A 21,973-nucleotide genomic window follows, 5' to 3' on the forward strand; every position below is an offset into this window, starting at 1 on the left:
AAAATTCTATTGCAAACAAAATTTAGCTATAGAGTTATTTCCCTTTGATCATAGGCTTTGCATACCTTCTTCATCACTCCAACCAACGTTCTTCCTCTTGACAGTACTATTTTGAATGACAGCTTTCCTATGGGCATCAACTTCCTGAATATGGGCATCAGACATCTCTTTGGTGTTGGCTCGGATGTGAATTTTTGGAGGTTCATTTATAATGCTGGAGAATTTGTTAGCTTTGGTCACGAAGGATGAGGAGTCTCTGTTCACAGGTGGTGATGTCATAGATTGTGGTTTCCTTGGCGATGATTCAGGTGGTGACATAGATCCTGGGTCTGATTCTACATATTCTGTTTGTACTTCTCTGATGGTTTCCTTGACAACAAAGCCATCTGGGAAATCCTCCAGTGTACTACTGAGACTGAACTGGTTAGAGTTGTCTGGGTCATTGGAATGCATGCTTGATGCCATGTCCTCAAATGCTGAGTCGGTCTGTGATTCTGGACTTCGTAATGAGGTAGTATTGTATGATATCAAGTGGATCTCATGGTCCTCATCATCAAGAGAGGTAGGTAAGGTCCCAGTTTCTCCATCACCTAGTAACATAACAAACAGTTAAAATCAACAATCAAAGAAAGATGAGATAGCTGCATGACATTAAATACTTGCAGAGTAAAGTGATGTTATTGTTTCAAATCAACAGCTCATGTATCACTGAAAAGGTGTTGTAATAACTGTAAAATTTAAGATGTACAAGAAAAGCATACATGAGGGGGTGGACAGCTTTTGAGGGAGGTGGGCAGGAGGTGGGAGAGAAAAAAAGATTCTAAAGTGGGAGGTGGGAGATAGGGGGGCGGGAGGTGGGAGAAGGGTACCCCCCTGTCCACACCCTCATACATTGATAGTATTTTATGACATGTTTTCACTTGGTATGATTTTAAGCTTAACATATTGTTTAGAAACCTGTCTATTAATAAAGACTGTATGTAGGCCTCTAGTTGTCTTAAGGATATTTGCTTCATTGGTTTGCTGACATGTATACCATATACCTTTTTTTTCATGATACAAAGTTTATTTTCATCTTATGTTTTGTCATAAAATTTGTAGCCAAACATAGCAAATAGATCTGTAATTGATGCTTTTCTAAATAGACATTTCTGAGTATAATACAGACAAATATGTAACTACATCCACAAACAATTAATTGTGATCTATAAAACTCCAGGCAGTGTTATATTTTCTCTAACTGTTTATGTATGTATTGTTATATTGAACAGTGGTGACATAATTTGCAGAATCTGTACAACTGTTGCACTTGTCTGTTGTTAGTATTGATCACAGTGTAAATTGATTCATGCATGTAAAACTGATACTATGGCTTAAAATAACTGTCAGATGACAAATGGTATTGGTAACATCTTGTCTGAAAAGTGGTAGCTTCATATTTACAATACTTTTCACATTTTACCTGTCTCTTAGTAGAGACCAATCCCACTATATGTAACATTGATTTATTGCTATATGGTATGTCCTCCAGAAATGTGACAATTTAAGTTTTGCAAGTTATTGAGAAGATGAAATTGTGACCAAAGATAATACTCTGTTTGTTTTATTTCTACATCAGGATTTGAAAATATGATTGGATGTTTCTGGTTTTTTTTCTAATTGTGTTTGTGGTCATTTCAAGTTATCATTCTATATGAAGATATGATTAGGGGTTTCAATTTTATAAATTTATAGATACAGTTTTGTTTATAATCACTTCAAGGTATATTTCTATACTAACCTGGTGTAAATATAGCTTCAAATCCTATTTTATCTTCCTCCGTATCAGAAAGATCAGAGTCGACCTCTACCTCTAACTCCTTAGTTTTAGCCTCTAACTGTAGATCATTTAAATAAACATCCATGTCTGTAAGAGCAGTTGCCTCTGCAGGTGGAGGACTTTTACTGATTCCAAAGAAATCATCACGCAACTCAGCTACCTTCTGGCTGTGTGGTGAGATTACTTCATCTCTAGTAGATGGAGCCTCACTTTGAACTTGTGATGATGACTGTATCTCCATGATTTCCTCCTCTACCTCAACGGCCTCCATCATAGCTAAGTTTGTATTCTGTTCAAACTGTATGTCAGGTTTTCTGACTTCAATCTTTCTTGACAGTACTGGTGTAGGGGGTGGGATATCAGGGAGGAAAGGTGGTGTGCTATCTGGCAGAGGTGGAGGTACTGATTCCAATGATGTTAGTGATGTCAGAGAAATGGTGTCAGCTAAATGGTCTGGAAGACTTTTCTCTGACTGTGTTATGTCACCATAACCTTCATTAAAGTCAACTAAATCGTCTGTCATGTAATTTCCCTGAGAAGTATTTACACCTGTATAACTTTCTTTCACAATAATATCTGCTTTAGTTGATTCAATAACTTTTTCCTTCTTCTTCAAAATTCCTTTAATGTTTTTATCATTTTGTGTATCACTCACAACCTCAAAATTTTCAACTTTCTTAAAATCAGAATTTTTATCAGCGGTACTTAATTCTGTGCTTACTACATCTGGATTAACAATTTGTACTTGTCTAAATGTATAAGTCCCACTTTCAACAATGTATGATTCTTCTTCAACAATTTTTTCTTCCTGTTGAGAAATTTGATTATTGTGAATCTGTAGACGGGCCTCTTTGTCCTCTGATGAAATGTTATCACCCTGATCTGATACAATCTCACTAACTTTTGTTTTATCTAAAATGTCTTCAGAAACTTGTATTTTGTTGGTATTTAAGTCATCTGTTACTTGTATTGTTTTTACAGGTACTGTTGGTTGTGGGGCTACTTCTTTCTTCTTTCTTGGAGGTCGGTTAGGTTTTCCAGGAGCACCAGTCTTAGATGTGGTCTCAACTGAGATTAAAGGTTCTCTGCTCAAAGCACTTGATTGATCATGTTTATTTAAAGTTTCTGATTGAGTTTCTCTTGGTGAATTCACTTGAGAGATGATGTGAGTATCCTCAACCTGAGATTCTCTTGGCGTACTAATAGGGGACTCAGATTTTACAGGTAACTCAATCAGAGGCTCTATTGAAGCAGATTTTACTGATTCAGGAGATTTCTTTGTTTCCTGTTGAGTCTCATTGACTGCTGGTGGTTGAGGAGCAGGAGATTTAGGTCTTTCTGAAGTCTGATTTGTACTAGGTGGCTGTGGTGCTCGAGTTTTCTTCAATGATTCACTTTTTGTGACAGGTTTTGGAATATGACTTTCTGCTGACTTTAATGACCTTCTTTGAGGTTTTTCGACTTTAGTTTTTGTTTCAGTGTCATAGGAATGATCAAAAGTGTATGATCCTCTTTTTGATTTCCTTTCCTTGAAATCAGAATCGTCTTTTTCAATCACATAGCTACGTCTTTTTGCGACATAATCTTTATCAGTAGAACTCTTGGAGCGCCTTGCAAATCTACTTTTTTCTTTCTGTTCCTCTTCTTCTTTTTCCTTTTTGCGTGCTAAATAATCTGATGGATTTCTCTGAAAAAAGGGGAAAAAATAATAACTCTACAATATCAGATTAGTAATTCTATGGATTTCTCTGAAAATAGTAAAAAATAAACCTTGTATTAAAAAATAACCTACCTTTAATAGATTTCTCAAAAAATACACAGATTGATGGTTTTGGTAGTAATGGTAATGTTATTGATGGATTTTTATGAATATAGATTTTGTTTGGACATCTTTTTTTACGGAGGAATCAAGTGTTGGTGCAGACAAATTGTTTTGGTATTTTCTGTCATCCTTTTTTTATGTATTATATATAAAACTACAGCCTTTGTGTGAACACTGAATATTCATCTTAATTCATAAGAATTACAAAAATTGCACAATAATATAGATTTACTTATAAATGCTTTACCTAGATTTACACAAACCTACCATTTATCTGAGCAATAAGATATAAAAATGCATTCCGTTAGACACAATCAAAACATGGCAGGAAATCAGACCATTGCTAACATTTTAACCTTAATCTCCACAAAGTCAAATCATATAACTCCATTTTAATCTGTTACAGATTAATTGTGTAATCGCTCTTCAAAAGTGTTAGCAAATAAAAATCTCATGTAAAAAAACATAGTACCAATACACCGCTCCAGAACAGAATTATCACACCTTGTATGACCTAGAGCCTTCATACCTCATTGAAATAAATCCCTAATGTTCAAATTTTAAGATACAGACATACCAAATTACAACAAATACCTTGACTTACTTCAGGTGAATAGCTTCTACAGGATTTGCAATAAATGTTCTTGCTGTTACATTAACTTTTATAACAATTCCTTACAAAAACCGGTCAACTTCATATTTCAAATGATAAGTTCATATGAAATCAGAAACTAAATATTTCAGTTGCAAATGATAGTTTACAGATAACGTTTATGTGAAATGTTCCTGAAAAACTTGTTAAACAAACCTGGCCACATATACAGATCTCAATTAGAACATAAAACACTCTCTAAATAAACTGTTATAATGGATTGTTCCCACCAATATTTCTCTTCATATGAAGATAAGCAATATACAGTAAGCAATGAATCAGAGATGTCCAATTTACAGAGACATATATGTCTGTTTGTTGTTATAATTTGTAATAATTTAATAGACATATCTATTTAAGATTATTTTATATTAAAAGTGTAACTTGCACTGAAAGTCTGAAAGGAATAAGCCCAAATAAATAAAATACACATGCATCATAATTTGTGGTGATGTATTTATTGACCATTTATAACTGTAAAGGGGAGACTACTATGTATATGACAGTTTTTGTCTGTCATGTATGATACATTAGACTAGACGAGATATAGATATGAAACAAATCAATCAATAATTATATGTACACTTATGTAATGTCATCTAATGTCGGAATGATTTTAAAAATAATTTGCCCAGCAATCAAATTCTTTCAATGTTTTTTTTCAACAAATAAAATTTTCTTATCTAGACCCTATAAAAATAAACTGAATCTGCTTAAATTGTAGCATGTCAACAGAAATAGTAAAATCTGTGAAAATATACATTCCAATTGCAGGATCGATAGCAATGAAATTTTCTTAGAGACATCAAGTAAGACATCCAAACATTTATAATCATTCATCCTAATAAATTATAAAATACAATATAAAATTCTGCTAAATATAACAAAAATATAGAATACAAAAAAGAATCAAGGAGAATTCAAAAATAATTTTTTTGACATACCTGATTTTTACCTGCCCAACACCACACCTAAACTGGGTATTATACAGGTGATAAAATTGACTTATTGATTTTAAATCTTGTCAACAAGCACTTCAATTTCTGTTTCTATGGATTACAAAAATGTATTACTTATCTTACTTTTAGATTTATGTAAAAATTGACCTCATTTTAAAAAAATTCTGTGTAAAAGGAATAAAAGTATACACCTGCATAAGGTATATTAAAAAAATCAGCATTCTGTCAATAATAATGAGTGAAGAAGGTATTGATGAAGAATACCAGACAAAAATCTCACGAAGTACAGAAAATGTCTTTCTTGACAATTCTAAATTTAAAATTTCACTACAAAATCAACAAGCCAAATTATCTTTGATTATTCCTTGCATGGGATCAAACAGATACCCTCTGACATCCAAGGCAAGCACACTACCATGAGGCAACCTCATTTTTTTTGCAATCAAGCACACAGAAATGACAACCAAACTCATGCAGATCAAATTTTTAAATAGACTTATTTAAAATTGTTTCCCCTATTTATGAAATTTTGTCTCATATTTGTAACTATCTACAAGGAGTCAACACATACAAAAAGCAAAGCAAATATTTTGGGTAGTCATAATTTGGTAGTCATAATGTCTTGTAAAAAATATTTTTGCTGTTAAGTAATAACTATTAGGTTATTGCATATTGAAATTGTTTTAAAAAGTTTGAATATTAATTTTCCATTAGCGCTAGTCAGTTAGTAGTCTCTGTTGTGACAGATAATTCCCAGACACCTGTAGGCTCCTAAAGTAATGTTTGATTGCTATCACAGGTATGGATATATCTTAATACCAAAGTATACTTCAATATCATGATACCTTTCAACTCAAAAACAAATAAAATTGCTCGACTCTTTACAAAGTTTTACTATACTTTTAAAAAATATAATTATCTTTTTATCAAAATATTTCAATGTATTCACAACAAAAATTTGACCAAGATTTTTTTTATCCCCTGCATATTGTTTAGGCTAAACATCTTTTAAATGTTTAATCATACAGTGTCTGAATATCTTTTCTTTTTTTTCATAAAGTAATAATCTTTCTTTGATATATGCAATCTTTTACATTTCATAAAATACAAAACTGCATCATTTAATGATATAAATCTTTTATGTAAGTGCTTTAGACAAATATTTAAGTGGTTTTACACAACAAATCAAATATTTCAACCAGATAACATTCAAGTGAACAATTCTAACACTACAATACAGAAAATTGTTAACTCACATTCTTAAGCTGTTCTGGGGGGAAGTTAAAATATGATATCCAAGTTTAACCAAACAAACTTTAAGAAACAAAATGAATTTACTGATGTTCCACGAACAAATAACTTTCACTCTGGTTGGACAGTTATGATGTCCAGTGGTCAAACTACTCAGACCAGTTGTCAGAATTATGATGATAAGCTCAAGACTTACCATATTTCTATCAAGACTGTCCAGAGCAATAAAATGGTCTCACTAACATACAAATATTGAATAAATCAACCATCAAAGTACCTATTATGTCCAAAACAATAAAACTTCCAAAAATAGCCAAATGACCAGTGCTGACCACAATAAATGAATGATCCATCAAATAATTAATTACTTGTAATTAATAGAACACAATGATTGATCATGTTTTTGTGTTTAACCATTAGTTATTTTCTATATAGGGATGTGACTTGTACTTTTTTGTCTAGTTATACTGTAAGAATATTGTTCTTAGCAAAGAGTTGTAAATTATGACTTAAATCATGCATAAGCAGCTGTTAAAGTTCATTTGAGTATTTGCATTCAAACTTTACAAAGCAAATAACACATATCCATATACAGCCATTAGATTTCAACAAAAAAGTAAAACAATAGAATCTACAACAGACGGATATAAAAAGGTATAACACCTACCTACTGGGGTTGAACAGATAACATGAGAAAAATGACAACCAGTGTTCAACTTCACTGACTATCCAGAACTAAGGAATACATACAACACTAGTATTCACACGGTACACGTGTTAAACCTGCAAGGTATCGACAGAAACTTTTGACACATGTACCTTTGTAGGAAGTGAGATTTAATGTAAAAATGATGTCTTCATGTTGTCTTGTCACAAGGTATAGAATATAATGCTCTGCAGTGCAAGTTACCAGGAAGACTCCAAGGACTTACAAATTCGGTCGGTGGGAACACTTTTAGGGATAATTCACATTATTAATTATCTGCAGGTAAAAAGAAATAAAACACAGACATGATAGTCTTCAATGTAACAAAAAAAGGGTACAATAGTTATAATATGTAGGGAAAATATTTGAGGATTACTTATCTCTAGACTTGATGTAATCTATTACAAAATCAGGGTAGAAATAAATTACAAAAAAATGTTTTTGAAAAAATTTGATATCAGAACTTTGAATAGAAATAAATCTTTCAAAACTGTACAGCAAAAGTATCATACAATATATTAATCAGATTGTTGATCCATTGTTAAATAAAACTGTACTTCAGACTTGAACATGGAGATTGATTTGATTTTTGGTGTTTTAACGCCACTTTTAAGCACCGATTTTGGGCTATTTCGTGGCGGCCAGTTTTTATTGGTGGAGGAAGCCCGAGAAAACCACCGACCTTCGATAGGAAAACTGACAATCCTAGTCAATTAAGATTGGAGTCAAGTGCACCCACAGGAGCGGGGTTCGAACTCACAACCTCAGTGTTGACTGGCTAGTGATTACAGTAGTAACTACTTAGACCACTCGGCCACCGAGGCCCCCCTTGAACATGGAGAAGGCAATGTTGTAAAAGAAACATCTTCAACTAGCCCTAACATTTAGTCAGTTTGCTTAATGGAATAAATTCCTTTGGAATCCCCTCTGTTGACAGAAGAAGCATAGACATACACAAAGAAGGGTTGAAAAGGAGGTAATGCCTATTTATATTACTGTGGAACCAAGCTTTGTTCATGAAACCCTCTTTCAGATGATTCTTAATATTAATTATCAAAACTTTTCATAATTCATGTATGATAAACATGATCTAAGTGAAAACATTTGAAAGACCACTTTTAAGTGGTTCCATTGAATCGGTGGCCGATTTGGTTAGCATATCAACCATGTTATAATGGAAGAAGTTTTTAAAAAAACAAATTTAAGGTTATATTGCCCTGAGTATTGTCAGTTTGGATTTAAGAATGCAAAATGATTAACTGCTGCAGCCCTCAGTTTGTGAGTGGAGAAAGGAAGATTGTACAAGAGTTTAATAAATTAAAAACAAAAAAATTACAGTAAAAAAGCTGAATGGCCTTTATTTCTTATCAAGAAATACACAGTAAAACTAAACATTGTTTTATTTTCCTTGAAGTTTGCTGTGATAGTTGACAATTGTAGTATTGGACTTGGTTTAACTGTAATGATTCTTTTGGCATATTGGACAAGGTTTTACTGTAATGATTCTTTTGGTATATTGGGCATAGGTTTTACTGTAATGATTCTTTTGGCATATTGGACAAGGTTTTACTGTAATGATTCTTTTGGTATATTGGGCATAGGTTTTACTGTAATGATTCTTGTAGTTTATATTAGAGATGATTTAAATGTAACAATAGTTTGTTGTACTATTGGACATAGTATGTAATGGCCCTTGTAACATATTGTAACATTCAACATAGTTTTAGTTTAATGGCCCATCAATAATTCTTAAAACTAACATGTTACATTTGACCCCATTATATGTTATACAAATTCTTATGTGTAAACTCAAATTGTTAAATATTTGACATCTAAAATTACAGATGTTTTCTCTTTTGACATCTCTGATTACAATCTTAGCTATTTTCGTGGAATTTATCCAGAATATACACAAATATGTAAGAATTGTGTTTAACATAGTTCCGGGTGGATTGTATGTGCTGTTGTTCAACCATAAAATCAAATTCTGCCCTTCCCAATCTTACTTTTTGATACATAAAAAATTAAATTTGCTTTTGGTTATATAAAACCCCAGTGTCAGATTCTGGATGTAATTAAATGGACGAATATTCACCTATATAATATATAGTGATTTAAGTGGCTAAATGTATCAAAGCAACAAAATGAATTTATTAAAAAAGAACACAAAAACAGAAAGAGAGAGAGAGAGATGAATATTCACATATATTGACAGTATAATGGCTGAGAGGGTACCAGAGACAAAATTTATTTTATCAAAAAAAATAAAACCAAAAAAAAGATGCAAAACAACAAGAGTTCAATGAAAAGAGAGTGAACGGGAAAAAACATCTCCAAAATTATCAGGTTATCTTCAAGGTTAAATGTATTTTGTTCCATGGGCTGCAATATATATATGTTTCCTTTTTAATCCCCCAAAACAGCATTTTATGTTTTTGACTTTGCTAAAGTTTGCACAACATGTAACTAAAATTTGAATTATAGCAAACAGTTATATTTTTAGGTTTAAGATTTGAAGTAGATATACTTTGCTTATCTCATTTTTGTTTGGGCTCTGTTATATTGAAATTGTTTTAAGCATGCATGATTTGATACCTTTACATAAACTAGAGGCTCTAAAGAGCCTGTGTCGCTCACCTTGGTCTATGTGCATATTAAACAAAGGACACAGATGGATTCATGACAAAATTGTGTTTTGGTGATGGTGATGTGTTTGTAGATCTTACTTTTCTGAACATTCTTGCTGCTTACAATTATCTCTATCTATAATGAACTTGGACCAGTAGTTACAGTGGAAAATATTTTGTAAAAATTTACAAAAATTTACAAAATTTATGAAAATTGTAAAAAATTGACTATAAAGGGCAATAACTCCTTAAGGGGTCAATTGACAATTTTGGTCATGTTTGACTTATTTGTAGATCTTACTTTCTTAAAATTACCAATTCAGGGGCAGCAACCCAACGTGTTGCATGATTGGTCTGAAAATTTCAAGGCAGATAGATCTTGACCTAAAGAACAATTTTATCGTGTCAGATTTGCTCTAAATGCTTTGGTTTCAGAGATATGAGCCAAAAACTGCATTTTGCCCTATGTACTATTTTTTAGCCATGTCGGCCATCTTGGTTTGCGGGCGGGGTCATTGGACACATTTTTTAAACTAGATACCCTAATGATGATTGTGGACAAGTTTGGTTAAATTTGTCTTAGTAGTTTCAGAGAAGATTTTTGTAAAAGATTACAAAAATTTACGAAAAATGGTTAAAAATTGACTATAAAGGGCAATAACTCCTTAAGGGGTCAACTGACCATTTTGCCTAAGTTGACGTATTTGTAGATCTTACTTTGCTGAACATTATTGCTGTTTACAGTTTATCTCTATCTATAATAATATTCAAGATAATAACCAAAAACTGCAAAATTTCCTTAAAATTACCAATTCAGGGGCAGCAACCCAACAACAGGTTGTCCAATTCATCCGAAAATTTCAGGGCAGATAGATCTTGACCTGATTAACAATTTTACCCCCCCCCCCCCCCCCCCCCCCCCCCCCCCCGTCAGATTTGCTGTAAATACTTTGGTTTTAGAGTTATAAGCCAAAATCTACATTTTTACCCTATGTTCTATTTTTAGCCATGGTGGCCATCTTGGTTGGTTGGCGGGATCGCCGGAAATTTTTTTAAACTAGATACCCTAATAATGATTGTGGCCAAGTTTGGTCAAATTTGGCCCAGTAGTTTCAGAGGAGAAGATTTTTGTAAAAGTTTACGGACGACGGACAACGGACGACGGACGCCAAGTGATGAGAAAATGTGCGAACAGTTGGAATGTTTTTCTTTCATTTGTCTGAACCATAGTTTTAGAATCTTATAGCCAGAAACAAATATATATATCACGTTTATCTAGTTCAAGATGCTCAAATGATAATTGCTTAAATAGTCATAAATGATATCATGGTAAAAAAGTGTTGGTTTACTATTCACTTCTTGTGTCCAGAGGCAAACTAGTCACAACAAATTATTATATCTATTTGTAAAACTGACAGAAAGTTATGTTTTACATAATTAATAATAGTTGTTACACCACCTATTTCATTGCTCTCAGGTAAAAATCAGGTGAGAGCTATTTACCAGACAGTAATAATTCTTTAGAGTGAGAAATGATAGAGCTGATTAGCAAAATTTTGTGAATTATATATGATAAGTAAAAAATAAAAGGTGACTAAGTTTGTAAATTGTCTTTTATTTGCATAAACAATTTACAACTTTATGCCTAATTCTCAGTGGACTATTTTAAAGATATACATGAACTTTCTTCAGTAACAAAGGTTGTTGGTCGCTTGAATTAAGGTTGGAGAACTGGAAATTTAATAAACATCATTGTATACAGTATCTTTGATTCATCATTTTATATTGCCCAAATATTTATGAGGCCTTAATGGAGGACTATTTAATATTTTGCCCTGATGGCTTCCTTTCATTAGGGATCTATGAAAATATTTGAAAACTCTGCTGGGTAGAGGGCAAGATTATCTGGGCTACATTTTTTTAAAATTACATAAACAATTGTTCCTGAATCTTGAAGTGTTCTAAGAACTTCCACAATAATAGCCTTTATATTGAGCATCTGAATTCTGTACTATATTTATCAATAACTACTACCAGTACACCATTAGGTCAAGTATCCTTGATAAAGAAACAATTATCCTAATATGTCAAAGAACCTGTAACTGATGAACTTTTAATGAGTTATCTAAAGGCTAACTGATACTCAACAAGGCAGATTTCTTTTACAAATTCCTAGCCTTCTCAACAGTTCATTCAGAAATAAGTAAGCATTATCAAATAAGACTTCAACAACAATCTTTTGTATGAACACTGAAAATTGTTATCTTTGAAAATCCAGAAAAAACCTATAGAGCATTATTTTTCATTATCTACAACTGTGTGAATAGTGCTCTGGATATCAAAGTTGGAAGACAGCTAGTCCCTGAGAATACAATCAGTACTCAGTAGTCAGTGCTACCAAACTGACAGGATTTTTAACATAGCTTTCTTTTGATGATTTAGAAATTATTAAGAAAGTAAGGTTCCAAATCCATGTGGCAAAGTTGACCTTAGATTGATTAGGCTTTTCTTTTTAGGTCTCTGTCCCTTATGATAATATAGATCCTCAAGTATTTAACTATGTATACATCTTTGGCTTAGATTCCATTTTTGTAGTCTTATTGTAGGTAACTACATCGAGTAAATTAGCAAGAATAAACTAAAAAAAAATGTGAACAGGTTTGACCTCAAGAGTTTTTGAATATATTTCATTCAAGATATTTTAGTTTGTACTTTTCAGTTTTCAATTGTCTACTACAAGAATTTTGATATCAGATATTGTACTGGAGAGTTTTATTCCAGTCCTGACAATCTACAACTTTTGTATTCTGTAGGTAAGATATTTTCTACATCAAACATTACCTATATGATTTGAAGCTGTAAAACCCATGTCTTACAAGATGTAAATTTGTGGTTAGTACACAGCTTGAAAGATTACTATAAAGTTATGACTATTTAAGTAGTAGCTTCTGTAAGAAAATGACATGGATTGGTCACATTTTAAATTCATTCACTATCTCTTACTATAATGATATAGGTAATTTTCACACGAAAATCTTCTTTAGAAACAAGAAATAAGTTGTATCAAAAGAACACAACAGGCTTTATGCAAATCCATGAATATATCATTATCATTATGTAAAAACATGTATACATGGGTCAGAAGTGAATAAGAAATGTAAATTTTCTATACTTACTCTAAGTTTGGTTATTCCTTTTAAAACAGATAAAGCCATTTTGAAAACTTTTCACAAAAACAAAGAAGTTCCAATAGACGAAATTCCGCAAAAATTCAAAACAGAGAAATTAGAACTGCATTCTTTTCCACCTGTTTACATTTCACCGTATTGTTGTATTGTAAAGATGAGCCGAGCTGTGACCGTCACTTTACAATAGGGTGTACAACAAGTCAACCAAATCTGATTTTTATTATTGTAACCAGATGATATACCACTCAACGGAAAGTACCCTGGACATGGATCAATAAATGACCCACTTCTTATTCGCTTGATCGGTATTACTCAATCAATCACTTTTTTGTCCAGATCAATTTTTGACAAATTACTCTATTGATTCATCAGATTTTATAGGTAACATCACTCCAGGTTGGTATTTTATAGGTAACATCACTCCAGGTTAGTATTTTGGTATTTATAGGTGTGTCTTATTAATTTAATATTTCACCCAGGTGACAATTAACCTTTCCTCCCCGATTCCACTGTTATAATGTCCACAAGATGTCCAAATATAATCATCCATAATTGGGTTAGAACTAACATTTACTCTTTGATCTACATAATAGTAAGATTACTAGAAAGAGCCTTGTTATTAGTATTAAGTGAGATGAAATCAGAGACCTGATATGTAGTCATTCTACTGTCAAGTACCTATAACATAGTTATTCTACTGTCAAGTACCTGTAACATTTGTCTGAACTTTGTTCTAGGTAAACATTTTTAAAATACCAATCTTAATGCATAAGCCTTCATCTAAATCTTTTATAAATTTATTGCCAGAGGCAGAATGAAATTAGATTTTTAATAAATGACAGGACTGATATTTCACACTGTGATTCAGAAAGCTTTCTGTACAAGAAACATCAGAGAGCATAAAGTTTCCTTAGATAATCATGTGTTTGTACATATTAGCAACCATCATATCAGAAGCAATATCATGCTAGCTGCCTGGAACCTAACAATGTCTGTTTTTTCATTAATGACCTGTATTATGTCCATTCTGATTTTTTACTTTGTTTTCCATTGACACCCTTAATGGTATGACTCAATGATGAAGATGTCAATGTCACATTGGGCCTAATTCTTATTACAGAAATAAGGATAAAGACAACAAAGGATGATTCTGTTCTTAGTAAGTGCATACAATACACAAAAGACCATATATTATTTCTTCCCTAAAGTTCTTTATTTTAAGTCAATGTAAATATGTACATTAAAAACAAGCAACCAAATATACCTTTATGACTATCAATATTTTGGTCTCTCTTTGGCATGTTGGAAATTAAAACATCAAATTTCTGAGGTCAATGCTTTTCCAAATTTCAAACATTTAAAAGATAGTTTCATCTCTTTTGGGTTTTTTGGTAAATGGTTTTTTAGTTCATAAACATTAAAGTTATTAACAAACTGAAGGTTTAAAGTAATTGAATCTTTGTGAAGTCATGCAATTATTGGTGAAATAAAGCCTTCAACAACTTTCTTGTTATTAAAAAGTCATGAAGAATATTTGACATTTAATTTTTTTTCTGAAAATAATGACATAACATTTTTGAAGCAGTATACATGTATTTTGAAGCAGTATACATGTATTTTTATCACTAAAAACAAGAATGTATGCCCAAATGATTGTTGTTGTTTTTTCCAAGCTAGAAGCAAAAAGCTCTTATTTCATTGTTTAATATTCCTTTTCCCTTTTTTGTGCCAATAAATGTCACAGTATATAAAGAATGGTAAAATATCTCACGTTTTCCTGTGGTACATTTCAATGTCAGAGTATATTTTGAATGCAATAATGTTTTGGGCTTTTCTTTCATAAAATGTTGCACTATCAAAATTGTCCTTTAGTGGAACTTTTTGTTGATAAAAAAGTAACCAAGTATTGATTTGTCTTTAGTTTTGTTTCCTGCAGTCAATTTTCCCTGCTTTAATAAACATGATAGTCACAATTCCTTGAAACCACTTTAAAATTTAATGACAGCAATGTGATTCTGCCATTCAATGAATATGTTGAAAAAACAATGCATTACATTTGGATTCATTCTTATCTCCCCTTACTACCTTATAATATTGACTTTGTTTTCCTTATGTGTTTTTATTACATCTTTGCTTTAAAGTGTTGACTATGCATCATGTATTTCATCTAAATTTTGGTCTAAAACTAACTTTAGGTTTTGATTTTTTTTATACTTATATCCCCAATTTTGTAATAATCCTGATGTATTTTTATTTTTTTCTTAAGATACTTTTGTCTGAAAAGATACTTTTATGTCTGAGAAGATACTTTTTTCTTATTATTTCAAACTGAAGGCAAAATATTTCTTTTATGGTTCATGAATTTGATTATTTCCTGCAGAATGGTTCATATCTTGGACTGTTGCCTACAGTTTTGACATTTTTTTAACTATTGCCTTCATATAGGTCATGTATTTGAATGTTCCATGTATATGGTTCATGTATTTAGCTGTTCATTGCATACGGTTCCTGATCCCTGCATAAAAGTTCATGTATTTGACTGTTTCCTACATAAAAGTTCATGTATTTGACTGTTCCCTGCATAAAGTTCATGTATTTGATTGTTCCCTGCATAAAAGTTCATGAATCTGACTGTTTCCTACATAAAAGTTCATGTATTTCATTGTTCCCTGCATAAAAGTTCATGTATTTGATTGTTCCCTGCATAAAAGTTCATGTATTTGACTGTTTCCTGCATAAAAGTTCAAGTATTTGATTGTTCCCTGCATAAAAGTTCATGTATTTGATCGTTTCCTGCATAAAAGTTTATGTATTTGATCGTTCCCTGCATAAAAGTTCAAGTATTTGACTGTTTCCTACATAGAAGTTCATGTTTTTGACTGTTTCCTGCATAAAAGTTCGTGTATTTGATTGTTCCCTGCATAAAAGTTCATGAATCTGACTGTTTCCTACATAAAAGTTCATGTAATTGATTGTTCCCCGGCATAAAAGTTCATGTATTTCATTGCTCCCTGCATAAAAGTTCATGTATTTGACTGTTCCCTGCATAAAATTTCATATATTTGACAGTTCATTGCATAAAAGTTCATGTATTTGGTTGTTCCTGAAGAAGGTAGTGTTTTTTCACTGTTCCCTGCATAAGAGTTCATGTTGTTGACTTTTCCCTGCATAAAAGTTCATTTTTGACTTTTCCCTGCATTAAAGTTTTTGTTTTTGACTTTTCCCTGCATTAAATTTGTTTTTGACCTTTCTCTGCATCAAAGTTCATGTAATGACTGTTTTCTGGTCATGTTTGTCATCTTAGTTTGAATATAATAGTTTCATTATTTTTAACTCCTCAGGGTTTTTCAATTTAAAAGGCATAATGGCTCATGAATTTGTCTGTTTTCTACATAATAACTGATGTATTTGACTAACATATTCACGAGGAGGTCTCAACATAGGATTTTGGGTACAGTTGTGCAGCTGGGATTTAAAAAACACCCTCCATTCATATATTGAATAATTGTGAAATCCCTACCTATACATATATTTCACAGCGAGATCATAACCCATTCATATATTTAAATGTCAAAGAGTTTGGGAAATTCAGTGAAGATCATTGCACAACAAGCTGAAAAATTATTACCCATTGATATATCACAATTGGTCAATTACTACCTATTGATATATTTCCTCGGTAAAATTGCATCCCATTGATATATTTGACATATCAAAAAAGGGACCCATTCCAGCGGCACATATGTATATACCTTCATATAGGAAGAGCCCCCCCCCCCCCTCCTGAACATATTTAACTTGAATATTTGATTGTTTCCTATATGAAGGCTTTGTATAAAATAAAATTGAGAATGGAAATGGGGAATGTGTCAAAGAGACAACAACCTGACCAGAGAGCAGAAAACAGCCATGTATCTATTTTTTCAATGAGATATACACTGTTAAAAACCAATTCAGACATTTTGGTTGTAATAATGAACATGATCATGCCATCCTTTCTAGAGTAAACAATTCCTTTGTGTGAAATTATTTTTATTAACTAAGTTTTTGTTGATACAATATATATACTATAAGACAGTTTTGACAATTAAAAGGGTATTTGATACGTGTCACCCCGTCTGAATTTTAATACAAAAACTAAATAGAGAAGTGAATAAACAGGATTAATTGGAACAATCCTATAAATATAGCGATTCATCAAGTTCTCCATTTCATTGTTAATACTCGTTATTAAAACCATTCCTTACAGTTCAATGTTAAAATGGCAGTATTAAATTGTGAAAGATTAATTTAAATCTTTAAAACATTAAATCAAAATATTTAATTCCATGTAATTTACAGGGTTTTAATATAGTGTTACTTTTCCCCTGTAAGGTAATGAAAATATTTGAAACCTTTTTCAAACCTCTCCAGAAAATAATTTAAAAAGCTAAATAAATTAGTTACTTTTAAGTCCAAAACATAATAGTATACCCTTAAACAAATAAAACATTTTCTGACACCTAACTGAAATCCTATTTTAACTTGCATTGCTCATTTGTATTTAATTTCCCACATTATCCTCAGTGCATTAGTCTTATGTAAAATTGTAACCAGTAAATGACAAAGACAACCAATGATACAGTTCCGAACAGGAACAGATATTATGGCATTGTTTATAATAAAGTTTCCTGTGGAACTTCTGTTAGGCGGAACAAATTTATTTTTACAACTGTCACTGAAAGTATGCAAGCTCAAGTTTAACTGACTGTTCTGAACTCTAGTAGAAATCTCTGAATAAAATTGTGCAGAGTTCCAATGCAGAAAAAAATAAAACAAGAATGCACATGTTTTTGTGCTAAGCCCATCCCACTTGTAATACTAAGTATCCGACAGATCTGAAATGTGCATACACCATACAACTCATCACTGACAAGATGCTGACCAAATATAAAGTTGTTTTGTTCAGTAGAACCTGAGAAAAGTTTGATGGAAATAATTGTTGGACAAACAGAGAGATAAACGAATGGACAGACCATGTGAATGCAATATAGCCCCCTCCTAAGGTGAGGGTATTATAAACATTAAAGTCTTGCTATAAATTAGTGAAATGATGTTTATCCCAAAACATGCTTTTAAAAGTTTGCTTCATCAGTTTGCCTAAGGTAATGTAACTTGTTATCAACTGTGCTAATAACTCACATTTATAAATGAGACAGCAAACCAAAGACACCTTAAGGTCAACATATGGTCTTCAACAATAGACAAAGGTCTATACAATGTCAAGCTATACTTATTTCAAGGTCAAACATAAGGCATTTTTTGTTAGATAAAAACAAGAGTCTGCTCTTACTAGTTTTGATAAAAAAAAATTTGACTCATTATATTGGGGTGAAGGGAACCATTCCAGTCCACAAGAAGTGTTTGTATCATTGAAAAAAACCTTCAATTCTGATTAGAGTATTGAGTTCTTGCTTGAAAGGTTATTTGTGTCAAGATAAACATCCGATTCTATAAGAATAATATGATGATTTTCACATATAAAAAGAAGACAATCTGTTAAATGTATCTCCATTTGCTACCAAGATTTACATTCTAAACTGAAGATTTAATACAATTGACAGCCAATCTAAGAAAAAAAGGTTGTATAAATCAAAATTGTTATCCTATCACATTTAATCATACTATCAATGCTCTGCTGTAGTCAAATATTTTTGAAATATGACAATATGACAAAAAATTCTTTTTATTTAAACATCACGTCAAGAAAGTCAACATTGAAAGTAAAATACAAACAAAACAAACTTGAAATATCAAAAGAAACATCAAACAAATGTTTACCTTAACAGGTATTCTGCTCTTCTTTGGTTTATCCATCTTCAATATTTCTTAATATATTTCAAGTTCCTGAACTTGTTCCATCTTGCAGTAGTTAAAATGGAAATTTAAATTTAAAATAAACTATCCACTTAAATTAAAAATAAATCCAACTTCTAGTTGCAGTAAAAACAACAGAGTAATCATGAATGAAATTCCATTTGTAAATAAAATGCTCCAATTGGTCAACTAATCGCAATCCAATTTTTAAGTTTAAATGAGATGACCGAGAAACTCTACAAGTGGATTACTTTTTTGGTGCTTAAAGCGTATCATTTCTCAATATGAATAAACTTTTCAAAAAAGAAAATAATAAATCCATAAAAATGTATAGAGAAGATTTAAATTTTGTAAAAAGATTTGAACCCTTCAGCAATTACTTTATAAGATAAGTATTAAAGATATAGCTCATTAGTCTAGAAAGGATTGAGAATTAAAGAAAAGAAAACATCGGACAATGACTCGGTCATAAAAATCATAGGCCATTTCTACAGGTGCCATGTCTTTGATGCCACGCCTTGTTATAAAAATTCACCATGGAGGGGCACATACAAGTTTACCTGTATATAATGATAGATCAAAGATTTGAGAGAAACATTTGTGCAGACTGACAAATGCTTTATAAAACAGTAACTGGAGCTGAACAAACTGGGGAAATCTTTTCACAAGAAGATTGCTTTGTGAACAAAGATGTTTACAAAAATGTACATCTGTGCTCTAGATACTTTGTTAGAAGAAGAACAAATAGTTACTTTGTTATTGTATAAATAAAATACATTTTATAACAGCTAAACTGACATTGGTTAATGTGTCTAAGATTTGAAGGTAAGATTTCCATTCCTAAAGGTTGTGTGTAATGTTACAAGATCAGCGGAATGACCCAATGCCTGTAGTTTTCCTAAAAAACCTGCTGACTGGTGGATATATAACGGAACAAACTTGGGATTTCTCTAAAATAACCCTACAAGTCTGATGGAATTTGTGTAAAATTTATGATGCTTCCTAAACACCATTTACAAATAACATATCTTATTATAACAAAATGAGATCCTGTTTAAAAAATACACACAAACATATAACACAACAATATCCTGAAAAAAATGTTTCCAATGTAAATGTATAAAGATATCATATTTGCTGTAGGATCTATTACTACTTTATTAGTTAAAATAATCCTGAGACAGATTACTATTGTCAAGATATCAATTACATGTATAAGTCCTGTAAAATATCTCCATGTTTTCCCTTATAATAATATCAGCTGAGCATCTTTACAAAAAAAAGGTCCAATATAAGACTGAAGCTGTGTGTACACTTGAATAGATAAGATAAGATATATTTTATTACCAATTAAGGGCCCACAAGGGGCATACAGAGAATACATGTATAAGGAAAAAGAACATTGATTAGCATAGATACATAGAATTTAAATACACAATTACAATACAATTAGACTGTAAAAAAGCCCTTGGTTTAAAGTATATGATATATTTATATGAGAAATAAATACTTCTAACTCATATTGACTTGAATAAATTTTCCAACAGCATTAAGTACCTGATTGTCTTCACAGCTCAAAAAATATATGAAAAATATATAAATATCATATTAAACAATGACCACCTAATTAGGGAAAGTTTATAATGTGAAAATTTTGTCAATGTTTGTAAAAAGTAAAATAACAAAAGTACTGAACTCCAAGGAAAATTAAAAATGGGAAGTCCATTATCAAATGGCAAAATCAAAAGCTCAAACACATTAAACAAATGGAAAACAACTGTCATATTCCTGACTTGGGTACAGTCATTTTCTTAGGTAGAAAATAGTGGATAAAACCTGGTTTTATAACGTCTCACACTTCTACAATGATTAAAGTGATTATATTTGATAGATTCATAAGTGAAGTTTGATATATCTATCTAATAAATGTTTGGATTTAACAGTTTGAAAGTTTTACAATTTGATATCTAGAATGGTCTTGTTTTGGTCAAACACTTGATAAAACTTGTTGATTGGTAAAACAACATATTAATCGTACCAAGCAACTGACCAGCATTACAACAATTCAACTGTATGATCAGAAGATTACTATCCTAGGAGATAGTGTATACAATTGATCAAATTATTATTTCTGAAGAGTTTGGAATTTCAATATTAAATATGAGGCTATGGTTTTTCCCAATCGCCTGACTGACTACACTTATAACTCATCCACTTTTTTTAAACAAGCACGACATGCACAAGTATTAGAACAACTTTTATTTAAAAGTATAGCCTATTTTTCACTATTTCAAAAATTTTCCCCCCAATACAACAATGTAACAAATTCCTCAGTAGTATTATAGGGTTATTGCATGAATATTGTCACAAGTAGATTTTAATATGGCACAAGCTTGAAATTTCAATATATATTTTACAAGGAATAGTATTCCTACATATTCATACAATAATCCATTAATTGTATAGCAAATCTTTAAAACTTGCTTTATAAATATTTTTGTCACTGATGACTCTATAATTTGAAGCTATATTTGCACTAGGATTACAGGCTGACTTGGGACAGTCACATGAAGGATTGTGGTAGGGTTGGACATGTTTGTGAACACTCACCCCTCCCCTAACCTTGAGCAGTGGTATAAGAGCACAACAGAAGAACAAACTGTTGAAAAGGGCTTGACTTATAAGATCAGCATTACCCATAAGCATAAATACAACCAGCAAAAAGAACAAAAGACACAAAGAACAGTTCTTAAGAGTACCAGTCACAGTTACTTAAAGCTAGTTCAAAATCCAAATGAAATGGTTGTGACACATACATTGGTCCTTTGATACAGGTTTGTTAAAATAAAAAGTTGTAGAATATAACAGTTGACATCACAAACAATATATGCTGTATCATCTATACTAAGATATGGAGAAATTATCTATCTTTAACAATCTCTGATTTTGTGAGAAAAAAAATAAATCTTAAAGAAACCTTGAATATAAGAACAAACATCATGCCAAATGAAATGTTTCTAGCTTGAAAGCTGTTAGAAACAGCATTAGGGCAGAGAAGCCACGTATCACCATGTATGCTGACTTTCATAGAAA

The 21,973-nt window shown here is 31.6% G+C and overlaps 1 protein-coding gene across 4 annotated transcripts in view; it reads right to left on the reverse strand.

The window, feature by feature from the left end:
* The window catches only part of LOC127734587 (microtubule-associated protein futsch-like), a 94,037-nt gene that overhangs the window by 21,414 nt on the left and 50,650 nt on the right, over window positions 1–21,973 (reverse strand). For all 4 annotated transcript variants that reach the window (XM_052244549.1, XM_052244544.1, XM_052244556.1 and 1 more), the window contains 2 exons: window positions 1,781–3,506; window positions 66–590 (listed from right to left, as the gene is read on the reverse strand). In XM_052244549.1, coding sequence (XP_052100509.1) covers window positions 66–590; window positions 1,781–3,506 — 2,251 coding nt within the window. The remainder of the gene's footprint in view (window positions 1–65; window positions 591–1,780; window positions 3,507–21,973) is intronic.

Source organism: Mytilus californianus, unplaced genomic scaffold (genome assembly GCF_021869535.1).
Source record: "Mytilus californianus isolate M0D057914Y unplaced genomic scaffold, xbMytCali1.0.p SCAF_1, whole genome shotgun sequence".
NCBI classification, from domain to species: Eukaryota; Metazoa; Mollusca; class Bivalvia; order Mytilida; family Mytilidae; genus Mytilus; species Mytilus californianus.